Source organism: Chenopodium quinoa, unplaced genomic scaffold, assembly GCF_001683475.1.
Source record: "Chenopodium quinoa cultivar QQ74 unplaced genomic scaffold, ASM168347v1, whole genome shotgun sequence".
Taxonomy (NCBI): Eukaryota; Viridiplantae; Streptophyta; class Magnoliopsida; order Caryophyllales; family Amaranthaceae; genus Chenopodium; species Chenopodium quinoa.
The window spans coordinates 3,168,481-3,181,519 of record NW_018744304.1 but is presented as its reverse complement, the minus strand read 5'-3'; the positions used below and the strand labels follow the sequence as shown (position 1 = coordinate 3,181,519).

General features: G+C 36.6%; 2 protein-coding genes across 3 annotated transcripts; one reads left to right on the top strand and one right to left on the bottom strand.

Annotated features, from left to right (window-relative positions):
- The first annotated feature begins 1,916 nt into the window (after positions 1-1,916).
- On the top strand, positions 1,917-5,741 carry LOC110695802. The gene is made up of 8 exons (XM_021873033.1): positions 1,917-1,931; positions 2,322-2,354; positions 2,556-2,725; positions 2,886-3,404; positions 3,556-4,201; positions 4,285-4,428; positions 4,535-5,425; positions 5,508-5,741. The coding sequence occupies exons 1-8, from the start codon at positions 1,917-1,919 to the stop codon at positions 5,739-5,741; spliced, it is 2,652 nt and encodes an 883-aa protein (XP_021728725.1).
- Positions 5,742-12,214: 6,473 nt separating this feature from the next.
- Positions 12,215-12,791, bottom strand: LOC110695650 (armadillo repeat-containing protein 7-like). 2 transcript variants are annotated; one of them, XM_021872864.1, is made up of 2 exons: positions 12,424-12,791; positions 12,215-12,332 (listed from the first exon to the last, which is right to left on the bottom strand). In XM_021872864.1, exons 1-2 carry the CDS (start codon positions 12,789-12,791, stop codon positions 12,230-12,232), a joined length of 471 nt encoding a protein of 156 aa, XP_021728556.1. In that variant the 3' UTR covers positions 12,215-12,229. The 2 variants fall into 2 exon arrangements, with proteins under 2 accessions (XP_021728556.1, XP_021728555.1); XM_021872863.1 differs by having other exon boundaries at positions 12,239-12,791.
- Between the last annotated feature and the right edge of the window lie 248 nt (positions 12,792-13,039).

Here is a 13,039-nt window from a genome sequence, read left to right as displayed (position 1 = left end):
TATGGCTTGGAGTATTCGAAACTCACGAAGGAGGTATTGTGACTGATTTAGGGGTGTATCAAGAATGCGTTTAGGCTAAGGACATGGATGATTGATAAGGATCGATGATGATTGGAGCTAGATGATTATAGCTAATTGGGGCTTATGATTGGTGATTCTAGCTGATATGAAAACGGGGAACATGACCCCTATTTATAAGAAAAAAGAGAGTCGAATGATCAGAACAAGATCAGAATTTGAATGGAAGTAAACCTGACTTTGACGCGTCGCGCTGGGTCTGGGCGTTGCGCGCTGGTTCCAAAAAAGATATTAAAGTCGTACGGAGTTTGATTTCTAATGGGATTATGTTTGCAAAAGATATCCGAACATCTTTAAATTTCAACGGGATAAGAACTATCATATGAGAAGTTTTATTCAATTTCGAACTATTTGATCTTTATCTTTTAGGAAAGGATAAACTACAACCTCCTAGAAACTTCTAAAAGAGTCCTAATTGATTTAGGATTAGGAGTATGATCATATAGGGCCTAAATAAAGTATTTGACCCCATATAATCATTGGGTCGTAGGTAAGGTGGACCTAGGCTCGGTTTGGGCTCGGTTTAGCATTTTGGCCATAACTTATTCGTTTTAAGTCGTATTTGAGCTTATAATATATCGTTGGAAAGCTCTTTTCAAAACCCATCCAACTAAACAATAATTGGACAGGTATTATGGACCAAAATAATCTGGTTTTGATGTTTTTGATTTAGACAAGAACTGAATGATTTTCAGGGCACGAAATAGATGATTTTGGGTTTAAAGACACGAAATGAATAATTTTGAATTAAAATGATTTGGGTAAGGTTATAAATATGGTAAAGGCTTAAGGAATCTTCGCAAGACTCTTCAACTCTTTACCGAACTCGTTAATCAAAACGTGAAAGGTACTCATCACCGGGTTTGGTTTTTAGTTTCCTTCATTCTCTTACAGTAAGCTCTCACATGCTTCTGAATTGCATCCATGCGTCCGTTAGAGTTGAGAATCATTATCTGCAAAAACATAAGAAGAATCCCTTTAAGGACTTATAATTCTACTACTAACTATACCATAACTTACAAGGGAAAACGAAAGTAGAACTTAAGCCAAACGAGGGATCTAACATGAACCGCTTACTTTTACCAACAAATTGCCTCTCCCATACTTTCTCATAAATTCTATGCGCAACCCTGACATACTGCATAACTATTTGACAAAAGTTAGAATAATAGTAATTATGAAATGGATTTGATCAAACTATGTGTTCGATCTAATTACCTGGTCACAAACCTGTCCCCTACAACTTGCAATCAACCCGCATAAATTCAACTTGGAATAATCTCCATCAAAACTATGCATAGTTGGTTCAGTATTACAGCCAAAAAATTTTGCTACTATCACAAAAAAAAAAAATAAATAAATAAAAAAAAAAGGAAATTTTGAAAATAACCACCCAAAAAATAGTCACTTTTAAATTTAACCACCCAAAAAAAAAAATTAAAATAACCACCCATTAAATTAAATTTTCACACAGATGACCACCCATTTTGAAAATCCGGTGGAAATTTAAGACATTGGGCCCACCATAACTTATTTCCCTCCTTTTTTTTCGTTCTATTTCGACTTCCCTCACAGTTGAACTTCCAGAAGTTATTGTTAGTTGCTTCTTGGTTGAATTTCTCAGAAAAATCTCAAAAAAATCTGTTTAATCTATTTTGCGCTCTCTGTGTATTCATAATTTATCAAAAATTGGGGAATTTAAAACCCTAATTAGTGGTGGAAACCCTAATTTTCTCTCTGAAACAAAGGACTTGCTCGTAGGTGATTGCGCGCCATCTGTTTGGGTGTTTGCTGGAGACCAGTAGCGTTGGGCAGGAATCTGACAATCGCAGTGTACAATGGCGACGTCAGAGGTAATGTATTTTGTTCCTTGTCTTTAATTGTGAAAGTTGTTGGTTGTTGATGGTATAATTGCAAATATGTGCAAAGTTAGGGTTCATTATGTAGTTCATTGAATTAATTAAAGCAGGTCAGTTATTGTTGAATACTTTATGTATGTTGGTAGGACAGTGATACAGGGATATGTTTTTTTACATTATGCCCAATACATTGCTTTTTTTAATGCTGGTTTGTTTAGTGGTAGTTGAATTGTTTAATGATGTTTTGAGGACAACTAGTTGTGGGATTAGTTTATTGCTGCTATGTTGAACACATTGCATTATGTATGTTTACTTCTGATATGGGGATTAGTGAGGCATTTGGTGTTGTGTACATGTATTGATAGTGGCTTATGATATGTACAGATTGCTGTTGAAAATGAATTTGTGGATGTTAAGGTTAGATTAGGGGGTGGGTTTGTGAATAAAATAAATAAAGGGAAAGACTTTGTGTGGATATGATGGTGGCTGTGAATATTGGAGGTACAAGTGTAGACTGAGTGAGATGTCAGTCCACTTATTAATGGAATCTTGCATTTGGGGCTTTGTAAAGTTAGATTTGCATGTGCCTAGCATGTGGAACATTTGGTATAAAAAAAGGGGAAGAGTTGGTCAACTGGTAAACAAGAAATAGTTACTGATGATGATGTGAGGGGGTTTTTGGAGACAAAGACCAAGGATGGGTTTGTTGTAGTATACTATACTACCCAAGACATTCAAAGCAAAGCAGTGAAGCCCGGTGAACTTAGGAGAAGCCCAAGGTTTAAGCAGTAATTGGGAAATAAAGAGAAGGATGGGAAATAAAACCAAAAAAAAAGGGGCTAGGGTTGGAAAGCAAAGTTAAAAAACAACAAGAAAGCAATTGTTTTCAGAGAGTGTGAAAGGGAAGAAGAAGCAAGGTGAAGAATAAGGCACATCTGGGGAAAGTAGGGTGAAGGGAAAGGTACTGGGAAAGGGTAAAACACAGGGGAAAAGCAAAGGGAAAAAAAAGGGAGAGGTTGACAGTGAGTTGTTTGATTCAGAAACTGGATCTGGTTCTTCAAGCTCTGACTGCCCTGATACTGACATAGAGTGGGAAGCAGGGGAAGAAGAGGGGGAAGATGAGGAGACTGATATTGGAGATGGTCTTAACAGCACAATTAACAACATCATTGATGTTGTGAATGAAAGTCTCCAAACTGAGCAACAAAGGATTGAATATGAAGTGCAAAACAATGATGATCTGCTTGAAAGTGAACTGTTGAGCAAAGAAGTTGTTGTGCAGGGAGAGTTCACTTTTGACAGTGAGGAGTTAGATAGCCCTAAAGGGTCTGATGATGAGCAGGATAATTGTCCATGGTTTCATGCATCAACAGACTTCAAGAAGGCCATTCAATTTGTGAAAGGACAGAAGTTTTTTAATAACAAAGTGTTCAGGGAAGCTTTGAAGAAGCATGCCATTGAGAACAGGTATGAATAATGGTATTTGCACAATGACAGCAGCAAAATAACAACACAGTGTAGAAGAAGATGTAAATGCAAATGGAATAAAAAAAAGAACTAGGCTGCCTATGTGCACATGTGTTGGGGGGAGTAAATGCCATTTTAAGGTTGTGGGTAGGAGGTCTGTGAACCAGGATTTTTGGCAGATTAAGAGTCTGCATTTGAAGCACAAGTGTGTAAGGGTTAGAAGCAATCTAAATTTGTCTGCTGAATTTTTAGCTGAGAGGTACATTGAGGAGTGGAGAAGTGACCCTGGGAAGAAGCTTAAAATTTTCAGGAGGAGAGTGTTAGGTGATTTAGGTATTGAAATTAAATATTATAAAGCTTGGATGGCAAGAGCAAGAGCTAAGCTTATGATATATGGTTCTGCAGCAGAACAGTATGCAAGAGTGTGGGACTATGGGAAGGCTCTCATGCAATACAGCCCTGGTACTGAGGGCAATGTGGTAGTTGATGGATTGGAGCAGATTGAACCACCTCTGTTCTTAAGAATGTTCATATGCCTTGCACCACTTAGGAAAGGATTCATGTCTAGTTGCAAACCACTTATTGGGGTTGATGGCTGCCATCTGAAAGGTCCCTATCCTGGTCAGATTTTGGTTGCAGTTGGTAAGGATGGCTATAACAATATTTACCCCATTGCTTGGGCAACAGCTGAAATTGAAAATACAGAAACTTGGGTGTGGTTTCTTGAGAGCTTGATGAAAGCAGTGAGAGATGAAGATCGAGGCCTGGGCTATACCTTTATATCTGATAGGCAAAAGGTAAACATAAATACAAATCTAATATGAATGCTTTGTTTATTTTTCATGGCAATTTCCTAATTTGATGTATGCTGTGTGAACAGGGACTGGTAGAAGCTTTGCACCAAGTGGTTCCTTATGCAGACACTAGGTTTTGTGTCAGACATATTTGGGCAAACTTCAAGTTGCAATTTAGTGGCTCAACTTTCAAGGAACTCTTCTGGTCTGCAGCAAGGGCTACAACACTGGTATGCATAAATACCAAGATATAATTGTATTTCATATTTGTTTGTGACTGGTTGGCATTCTGATTTTTGTGTGTAAATGTGTGTATGGTTTGTCTTACATTTGTAGTTTGCCTTTGAGGTTGCAATGGAGTCAATTAGGTTCTTCTCTGAAGAAGCATTTGAATACCTTTCTGACATTCTAGCCAAACATTGGTCTAGACATGCCTTTAGCACACATCCTAAGTCAAACATGTTGCTCAACAACATTTGTGAAACTTTTAATGCTGTAATTAAAGAAGCTAGGGACAAGCCTATTTTGACTCAAATGGAGTGGCTTAGGAGGTATGCCATGAAAAGAAACAATGACAAATGGGATGCTTATCAGAAAATGGAAGGGAAGGTTGTTCCTTATGTGAAGAAGCTTTTTCAGAAGATGGAACCAGCTGCAAGGCATTGCATTGTGCAACTGTCTAGGGGTGACACTTATGAGGTAGAACTCAATTCTGATCTAGTCATAGCGGACTTGAGTCAGGCAACATGCACCTGCTTTCATTGGGATCTAACTGGTATCCCTTGTGTCCATGCATATGCATGCATCATGGACAAAAGGGCTGATCCAGAAGATTATGTTGATAGTGCTTATCTTGTGTCAACATATATGTTGGCATATAGGCTGGAGATTGCAGCAATGCCTGGTCCACACTATTGGCAAAAGGTGCAGCTTAGGCAACCTCTACCACCAGCAATCAAAATACAGCCTGGTAGGCCTAAATCAAAGAAGAGGAAGTTGGAAAAGGGAGAAATTGGGGGGCAAAAGCAAGAGGGGCAGCAGCCACTCAAAAGGAAGGCCACTTGTAAGAATTGTGGCCACCTAGGCCACTATGCTAAAACCTGCAAAAACCCTCATGTGAAACCTGTTGCAGTGTCCTCCCCAAAAAAAGAAGGTGGCAGACCCCATTTGGACACTGACTGGGTCAAAGATCAGAGAAAGAGGAGAGCAGAAATAGCTTTGAAAAAGGTAATAAGTAAGATTTTAGGTTTTTGCATTTTTGGTTTTGGCAGTCTAGCTTTAATTGCTAACTCTATAATGTGGTTTACAGAGTGCAGTTGGTGGTACACCTGGTCCTAACAGCATAGGGAGAAAGAAGTTTCCTCAAGAAGAGCAGCAGAGGAAGCAGCAACAGCAACATGACAGTCAGCAGAGCCAAGCTGCATCCACAACAGCTGCCACAAGCTATGCACCTCCTCCAACATCATCCACATCAGCTGCAGCCACCCTCCCAAGTCAAATGCCACCAAGAAGAAAGCTACAAGTCATTAGACCTAAGAAGTAGTATAATGTACTTAGACTTAGGAAGTACATGAATCACCTCCCATTTTGTATGTTAGAAGGGGGATATAGTTAGTTGGATGTTTTTGAACTTGTTAATGACTATGTGATATGCTTTTGGATGCTACAATGCTTATGGATGTAATGTGTTGGGTTGAACACAAATTTTTTTGTCAGACATGTTCATTGACAGTAATAACATGTTCATTGACAGTAATCACTTTGCACATAACAGTAATATCTTCTTCATTTCATTCCATATTAAAACATATTCATTCATAGCTTGTTCATTACATTCCATAATATAACATATGAATAGCATTACAATCATCCCAGCTTGCACCTCCCCATTAAACCAGTTTATTCAATACAACATAGCCTAAAACTGAAAAAACAGAAAACATAACAACTACAACAAGTTTGAGGTTGCTGTCAGGATTGACATTGTTGCTGATCATCTTCTTCCTGTCACCACTTAGGGCCTTGCATTTCAGTTTCAAAGTGTCCACCTCATTCAACAAACATCTTCTCTGCCCAGTCAAGTCATCAACCTCTCTCTTCAGTGAGTTCACTTCAGCCTTGATCAACCTATTGTCAAGAAGAAGTTGGTTAATCACCTTTTTCTACCAATCTGTTCCATCTTCAGTGTCAACCCATTCAAAACACTTGCACCCCCTTGTCTCAGTATTAGGGTCATAGAATTTGCATGCCCTGAATTTCCTCCCTGGGTTCTCCCTAGTTCAAGATGTCAGCTTTGCAAAAGGCAGTCCACAATTGCATTTCTTCTGGTTTGGGGGAGATGAGCTATTCCAAGACATTTTACAACCTGCAAATACCAAAATAAGAGTCATTTACCAAACACTTTCATTACACAATGTGTTTTAGAGTTTATACTCAACCACACATACTCATTGTGGGGGTTGACCTCCATAATGAGGATAACCAAGGGGTGGCCATGTCCCATTTTGCTTCATCATGTGCTCTAATATACAGTCAGCCAAGAAACCAGGGTCATCTATGCTCCCAACATGTATGGTATACATGTCCTTATTAGGTAACCTCCTAATCATCTTGAACACATCACCATCATCTTCTAAAGTCCAATACTTCCCTTTATATATATATTGAAATGTGGGATGGGCAGGAGGTCAATTGATCCTTCTACTGGATCTTCCATTTCACGAATTTGATCCTCAATTGCTATTGTTGTGTCCAACAAATTATGTTTGCCTACTTCATATTCAATGTCTATAGCAACACTCAAGTACATAAACCTGAATAACACCTTATTCTCCTCCATTACTGCATCAAGATTTCCAACAACAACTAATCAATGACAATCATGCATCCAACAAAACCCCAATTATATTGATTTACTTCTCCTTTTATTTCAAACAGTAGGTTGCAAATTTTAATTATATTGACTTACCAGTTCTATTTCGCAATCATATTAGACTAATATTTGCTAAAGCTACTCTAATATATTTGGCTTTCTTCTATGGGAAAAATCAATTTTTATGAAACTAGAGATGCAATTCATTAAGATATTTGTCTATGTTTCATTCAATGTTAGTTTCTTTAAATGAATGTATTATATTATTGGTGTATTTTATGTACACTTTTTTTTTATTGGCAAAGAATTAAATTAAAATGCAATTTGGCTATTAGTTAGCAACATGATTTGATTGACAGGAAACACAATTTGTTTGGTAATGAATACATGATGCATGGATTAATTTAATTTGTATGAGATCTTCCATTTTGAGTAGGCAATGACACTTTGTGTATGCATTATACATTAGCTCCAATGTGAGAAAAACAAAGTAGAATGCTTTTAACTGTATGTAGGTTTCATATTGTGAGTGGTATTTGATATGTTTTTTTTAGTTTTGCTTTAAAGTTAATAAAAGTTAACCTTAACTAATCTGATATTTTTTAACTATAACTAGAAATTATATTGATTGGCAGAGGCCTACATTAGAGTATCACCATATATCACAGACGAAAACTTGGTGAGAGATAACTAGCTAAAATATCACAAGTCCTTAAACCTTAACATTTACTTGTAACTATTATAATATATGATCCAGAAGCAAAGGGGCCAACTACTGCTGGTAAGTTAAGTTGTTGAAGTAGAAGCCTGCAATTCTAATTCATAGAGCTCTTTATTTAAATTAATACTTGTATAGATGACTCTGAATGCGAATGTGATTTCAAATTAAGCACCTAATGTTTTTTAGGTCCCTGAAGCTACGTTGTTTCTGCCAACCTTTTGCGTGTCATGCTACTTGGATCTCTTGTAATATATTATGTATTATGTACTTTGGTTTCTGCTTTAAGAATGACTACACACTACAACATTTACCTTCTTATGCCATGGGTATTTTGGTCGTGGTCTGTTGTGGCACAAAACCCTAAGGCTAGCTTTCTAGCCACGGGTATGTTAACTCCCATGGCATATCCTTAAACTACTGTCATGGTTTTTCTAGTTGCTAATTTACCACTTAGCCATGAGTACTCATGTAGCTAAACTAACACTTAGCCACGAGTTATCTTGTGGTTAATAACCTACTGGCCACAAGTAAAATTATGGCTATTATAGTACATGAGCCACTAGCAATCCTATGGCAAACAATAAAATTAATTAATAAAAGACTAAGTTAGCTACAGGTAAATATATGGCTATCAAGTGACATTTCCACAACCTTTCATACCTTGAACCATTTACATAGCCATAACACCTCTTGTGGCTAAATAAAATACCTTGACACAACCTTAGCCACGGAAATTAGTAGCCAAAAAAGCTGTAATGTCCAACTAGTTTAATAGACACAGTTTGCATGAGATTTGTAGTAGAGATATAATAAATATTATATTTGTACGATATAAAATCAAACATGTAAAAATAACATTAATTTATACTTGTAAATATTAATACAAAGTATTTAAAATCCCAAAAAATTACATCATACCATCACTAGTTTATAAAGTCATGCTTCACAAAAGATATCGTTTGTCCATAATATCTCAAAAACATTGAATATTCAATGACATTTTATATCCCCTGCATCTTCTAATTTGGTGAAGTAGTAAGTTGTTGAGTTCTTCACAGAGTCATCCCTACAAAAAAGAAAAAAAAAAGAGTTAAAAATGGAAACTATTTCAAATATAAATGAAGCAAATTAAAACCATTCATTAAAGCTATTATATAATTTAAGCTCCAAATAACAAAGAGCAACTACCCTTATCCTAAGGAAGGTATGACACCTTGTTATTTCAACACAAGTATTGGTGTTCCATATAAACCTTAAAAGTAAAAGATATGTAATTAAATACTGCTAAAAAAAACTTACTATTGATCAAATTAAGTTGTCTTAATGATCATGGTTTGCTGATGGTGCTCCAAGCTTCTCACACAGCTTCTTGAACCTTTCCTCCCACATTTGATCACGAGTAGCTAATTTTTCCTCCATTTTTTCTTCCATAGCCTTTTTAGCTTCTTCAACTCTTTCGTCAGCTTTCTTCTCAATTTCAATAACCTGATTAGCAAGATTGATACGACTTGGTTTCTCTTTAAAATGATCTGTAATGCTTTTATTTCATCCATAAGCACGCTTGAAATTTTCTTGAAGACACCAACAAATACAACAATCTAGTAATCTCACATCATCTCCCTTCTATTTAATCCACTTCGAGCCTCACACCATATACATTTACTTCATCACATTCATTATTGGCTTAAACCATTTAGTTTGTTGGGAAGCAACGGCAAGAGCCTTTCCCTGGTCACTAATATTCTGAAGATATCGGTCACTATTGGCATCAAGCGCACGGATGTGACAAATCATAAGGGCCTCCAGTAGCTCCTTCCTGTAAAAAGGATTTATTGCCTATGAATGAGAATTCTTCTTAGAAACAAAATTTAAGACACCATGCATACAAACAAAAGCTTAAAGCAAATGAAGTTTCAAAATACTACCTATTTCTTTTAAATCTATTAATCTACTTATTTTGACTTTTTAGATTTGTCAGCAAGAAACTTTGACCACTAATATCTTTAATTATCAATAATTAAACATCATAAAAAGTTGACATTCAGAGACTATAGGTTGAGATATTTTTAACAAGATCCTAGATTATTATGATTTTCTCAAGAGAATCACTAATATTAGTCAAAGTGGAGCATGTGAATAGCACAAAAGGTCAAAATGGGTACCTGAAAAGAAAAAAATGTAGGGAGTAACACTTGTGAAAAAAGTCGTCCTTCCCATCAATGCACAAGTCATACAAACATACTTCCAACACCTCATGTTATAATGTTTTAGAGGGTCTTATTATGTTTAGAATGACATAATAGTGAGCTCTCAACTAAATGACAAAAATATGAGAGCGAGAGGGGTGATGGGACAGAAGAGAAGTTGAAAGCGCTAACAACAGATAAGCATTCACCAACAAAACCAGACAAACCGGCTATTGCAAGAACTCACAAGTGTCAGCATGATTGATGAGAGGAAATAGTATATTTAGCTATTCATTAGTGTGTTAGATAACAAACAGCTAGGTAAACAGCCACTCAGTATTCCTCTCTATATTTTATCTATTAAGTCACTAGTATGTAACACTTAAACCCATAACAGTCTGCTAAACACTTACAGATAACAGCTACAGTACTACCCCCCCCCCCGGGCGCCTCCCCTCTTGCAACCATCTCCCACAAGCCCCATTCATAGCGTCAACCATAACTCCATAAGGGCAAGCATCTTCAGGCAAAATTCAAGCCACCAAAGATTTTCAAGTGGTATTCTCCTCATTTTTTTGGGGTAAAAAAATACCATTTCGGCCCTTTCCTTTTATGAACTTCAAATTCCCCTAAATCTCTCATACAGGCATTATTTGTGTCTTCCACAGTAGTCTCCACCATTAAATCTTTCCTCTCTTTTCCTCTTCCCTAGTTATCTAAATTATCCAAAAAATGATCTAGCTTATCAATTCTCACCAAGAAAGAAAGAAATACAGAATTAGAAATTTAGAACGCACAAAGAACCAAATTTCTATCCCCAACAGTGCCTGCTCAAACCTATAAAATTCCCATTCCACATATTTCCAAGTTGGATTAAAGGTTTAAAAGAAAAAAAGAAGAAGAAGAAGAAGAAGAAGAAGAAGAAGAAGAAGAAGAAGAAGAAGAAGAAGAAGAAGAAGAAGAAGAAGAAGAAGAAGAAGAAGAAGAAGAAGAAGAAGAAGAAGAAGAAGAAGAAGAAGAAGAAGAAGAAGAAGAAGAAGAAGAAGAAGAAGAAGAAGAGAAGAGAAAAAGTGGCACCCAAAAATGTGATATTAAGGCCAGATGAGTTTGGGATGAGGATTTAGTGATCTGCGAGATGTTATTTATATTATAATGAGAAGAAATAATTCCAAAATTTGCAGCTTACTGATGGTTTCCCTCTATGAAGTTGGTTGTTTATAATATATGCAGGGAAGCTATGTTGTAAAGGGCCATGACATATTGATATGGTTCCTTCTTGACTGCCCTACCTTTGAAGTAAATATGATAAGCTATGTATTCAATAGATATAACCGGTAAACAAAATATAATAGCCTACAACAGAGATTCAGATGTATTTCAGCTAAGCTACACAAAGATCTATGATGTGCAAGCTAAGAATCCATTTTACAGAATCCCTAATTCCATTGTACCATTGCATCACCAAAACTCTCCACACAATTTTAAAAAATTCAACATACCCAACAAAGGCCTCCAACCCATGACATTCAACAAAAGCATGTTGGATAACATCCCACAAGCCCTGTTTCCCAGAGAGGTATACTAAAAAGAGGTCTAAGGCACAGCAGTGTGATAAGAAAGAGTAATGATTGCACTAAGCACGTGACACGGATTTACAGCATTCTTAAATCTTGGAGAAGGGGAAGTAGAAGCAGCTAAAAGGTTAATCACCTAGACTTTGAAAGACCATGAACAAGAAAGGGGCACGTATTGGAATGAGCGAATGACAAAGAAAGATGGATCATTTCTCTCATCAATCCCAGCTATTCATAGTATGGATACTATGGAATCAGTAGCTTCACTCAAGCATAAGCCTCATCATCAAAACTGATCTCGTTTTCCAATCACTTCACTTATCACACTCTAAGAAACCAAAAATAAAACCACTAAGGACCCATCATCACTATGGATTTCAGTTCGGATTACAATTTTCTTTTTTATGATATGAAAATTTGTATGACTAACGAGCTTGAAATTAGTCATACTTAAACTAATCATGTTTACTTTACCGTTAACGTACGAGCCCTAATTATTCATACCCAAAAATCAAAATTCACAAAGAAATCAACCAAATCAACACCATCAAACTTCCCACTAAAATCCCACAATTTCAAACATCCTAAACCCACAAAATCATCATAAATTTCAACTAACTATAACAAAATTCAATTCCAAAATCAAACTTTCAACACAATATAAAACCATTGAAATTACTACCAAATAGAAAAGGAAGGATAAAAATTTACCTCAACATGAAATTCATGTTTCCGAAATCTTGTCCAACAAAGCCTGAGCAAGATTAGCAAACCCATCAACCTGAGAATACTTACTAATCAAAGCCACCACATTTTCCTTCTCTTTCAAATCAACCAAATCAAGTAAATAATACAACCCCGCAATCGCATACTTGACCGTATTCCTCACCGGACTCGAAAGACAGTCAATCAACGCTGCAACGCTGCCGCAATCACAAACAATCTTAGCATTTTGTGGGTCAGCGACGGCGTTGCAGATTCCGCCGACACAGAACTCAATGAGACATTCATTAGGCTCAGTTAAGCAGTCGATGAAAAGCTCTAAAACGTTGAGGTCACGAAGAATGGCGTAGTTGTAAGGATCGTAGGAGAAGTTAGCGAGATTAGCGACGATTTTTTCTTTGGATTCGTTGGAAATAGTGGAGTTTTGGAATTGGGTGATGAGTTGTTGAAGGTGTTGCGGTCTTGGTGTGTCGTATTTGCCTGTTCTCTCTGCTTGCCGTTTGTCGTTGGTGAACATTTTTTTTTATTGTTTGATTTGTTTCATTCAGTTGAGAGGTTGGTTTTAGGAGGGAGGTTTTACATTTGGGTTGGCTAGATTGAACGAAGGGTATGGTTCGGGTTCGGGTTCGAGGTCAATTTAAGTTTTTTTTATTTTTTGGAAAATTTAACAACAAACTAACCTTTACCCCAATCTCTCAAAATGCTCCAACCTTTAAATCTTCCCAAAATAAACAGAAATGTGCATTTTTTTCTCCCAAAAAGAAC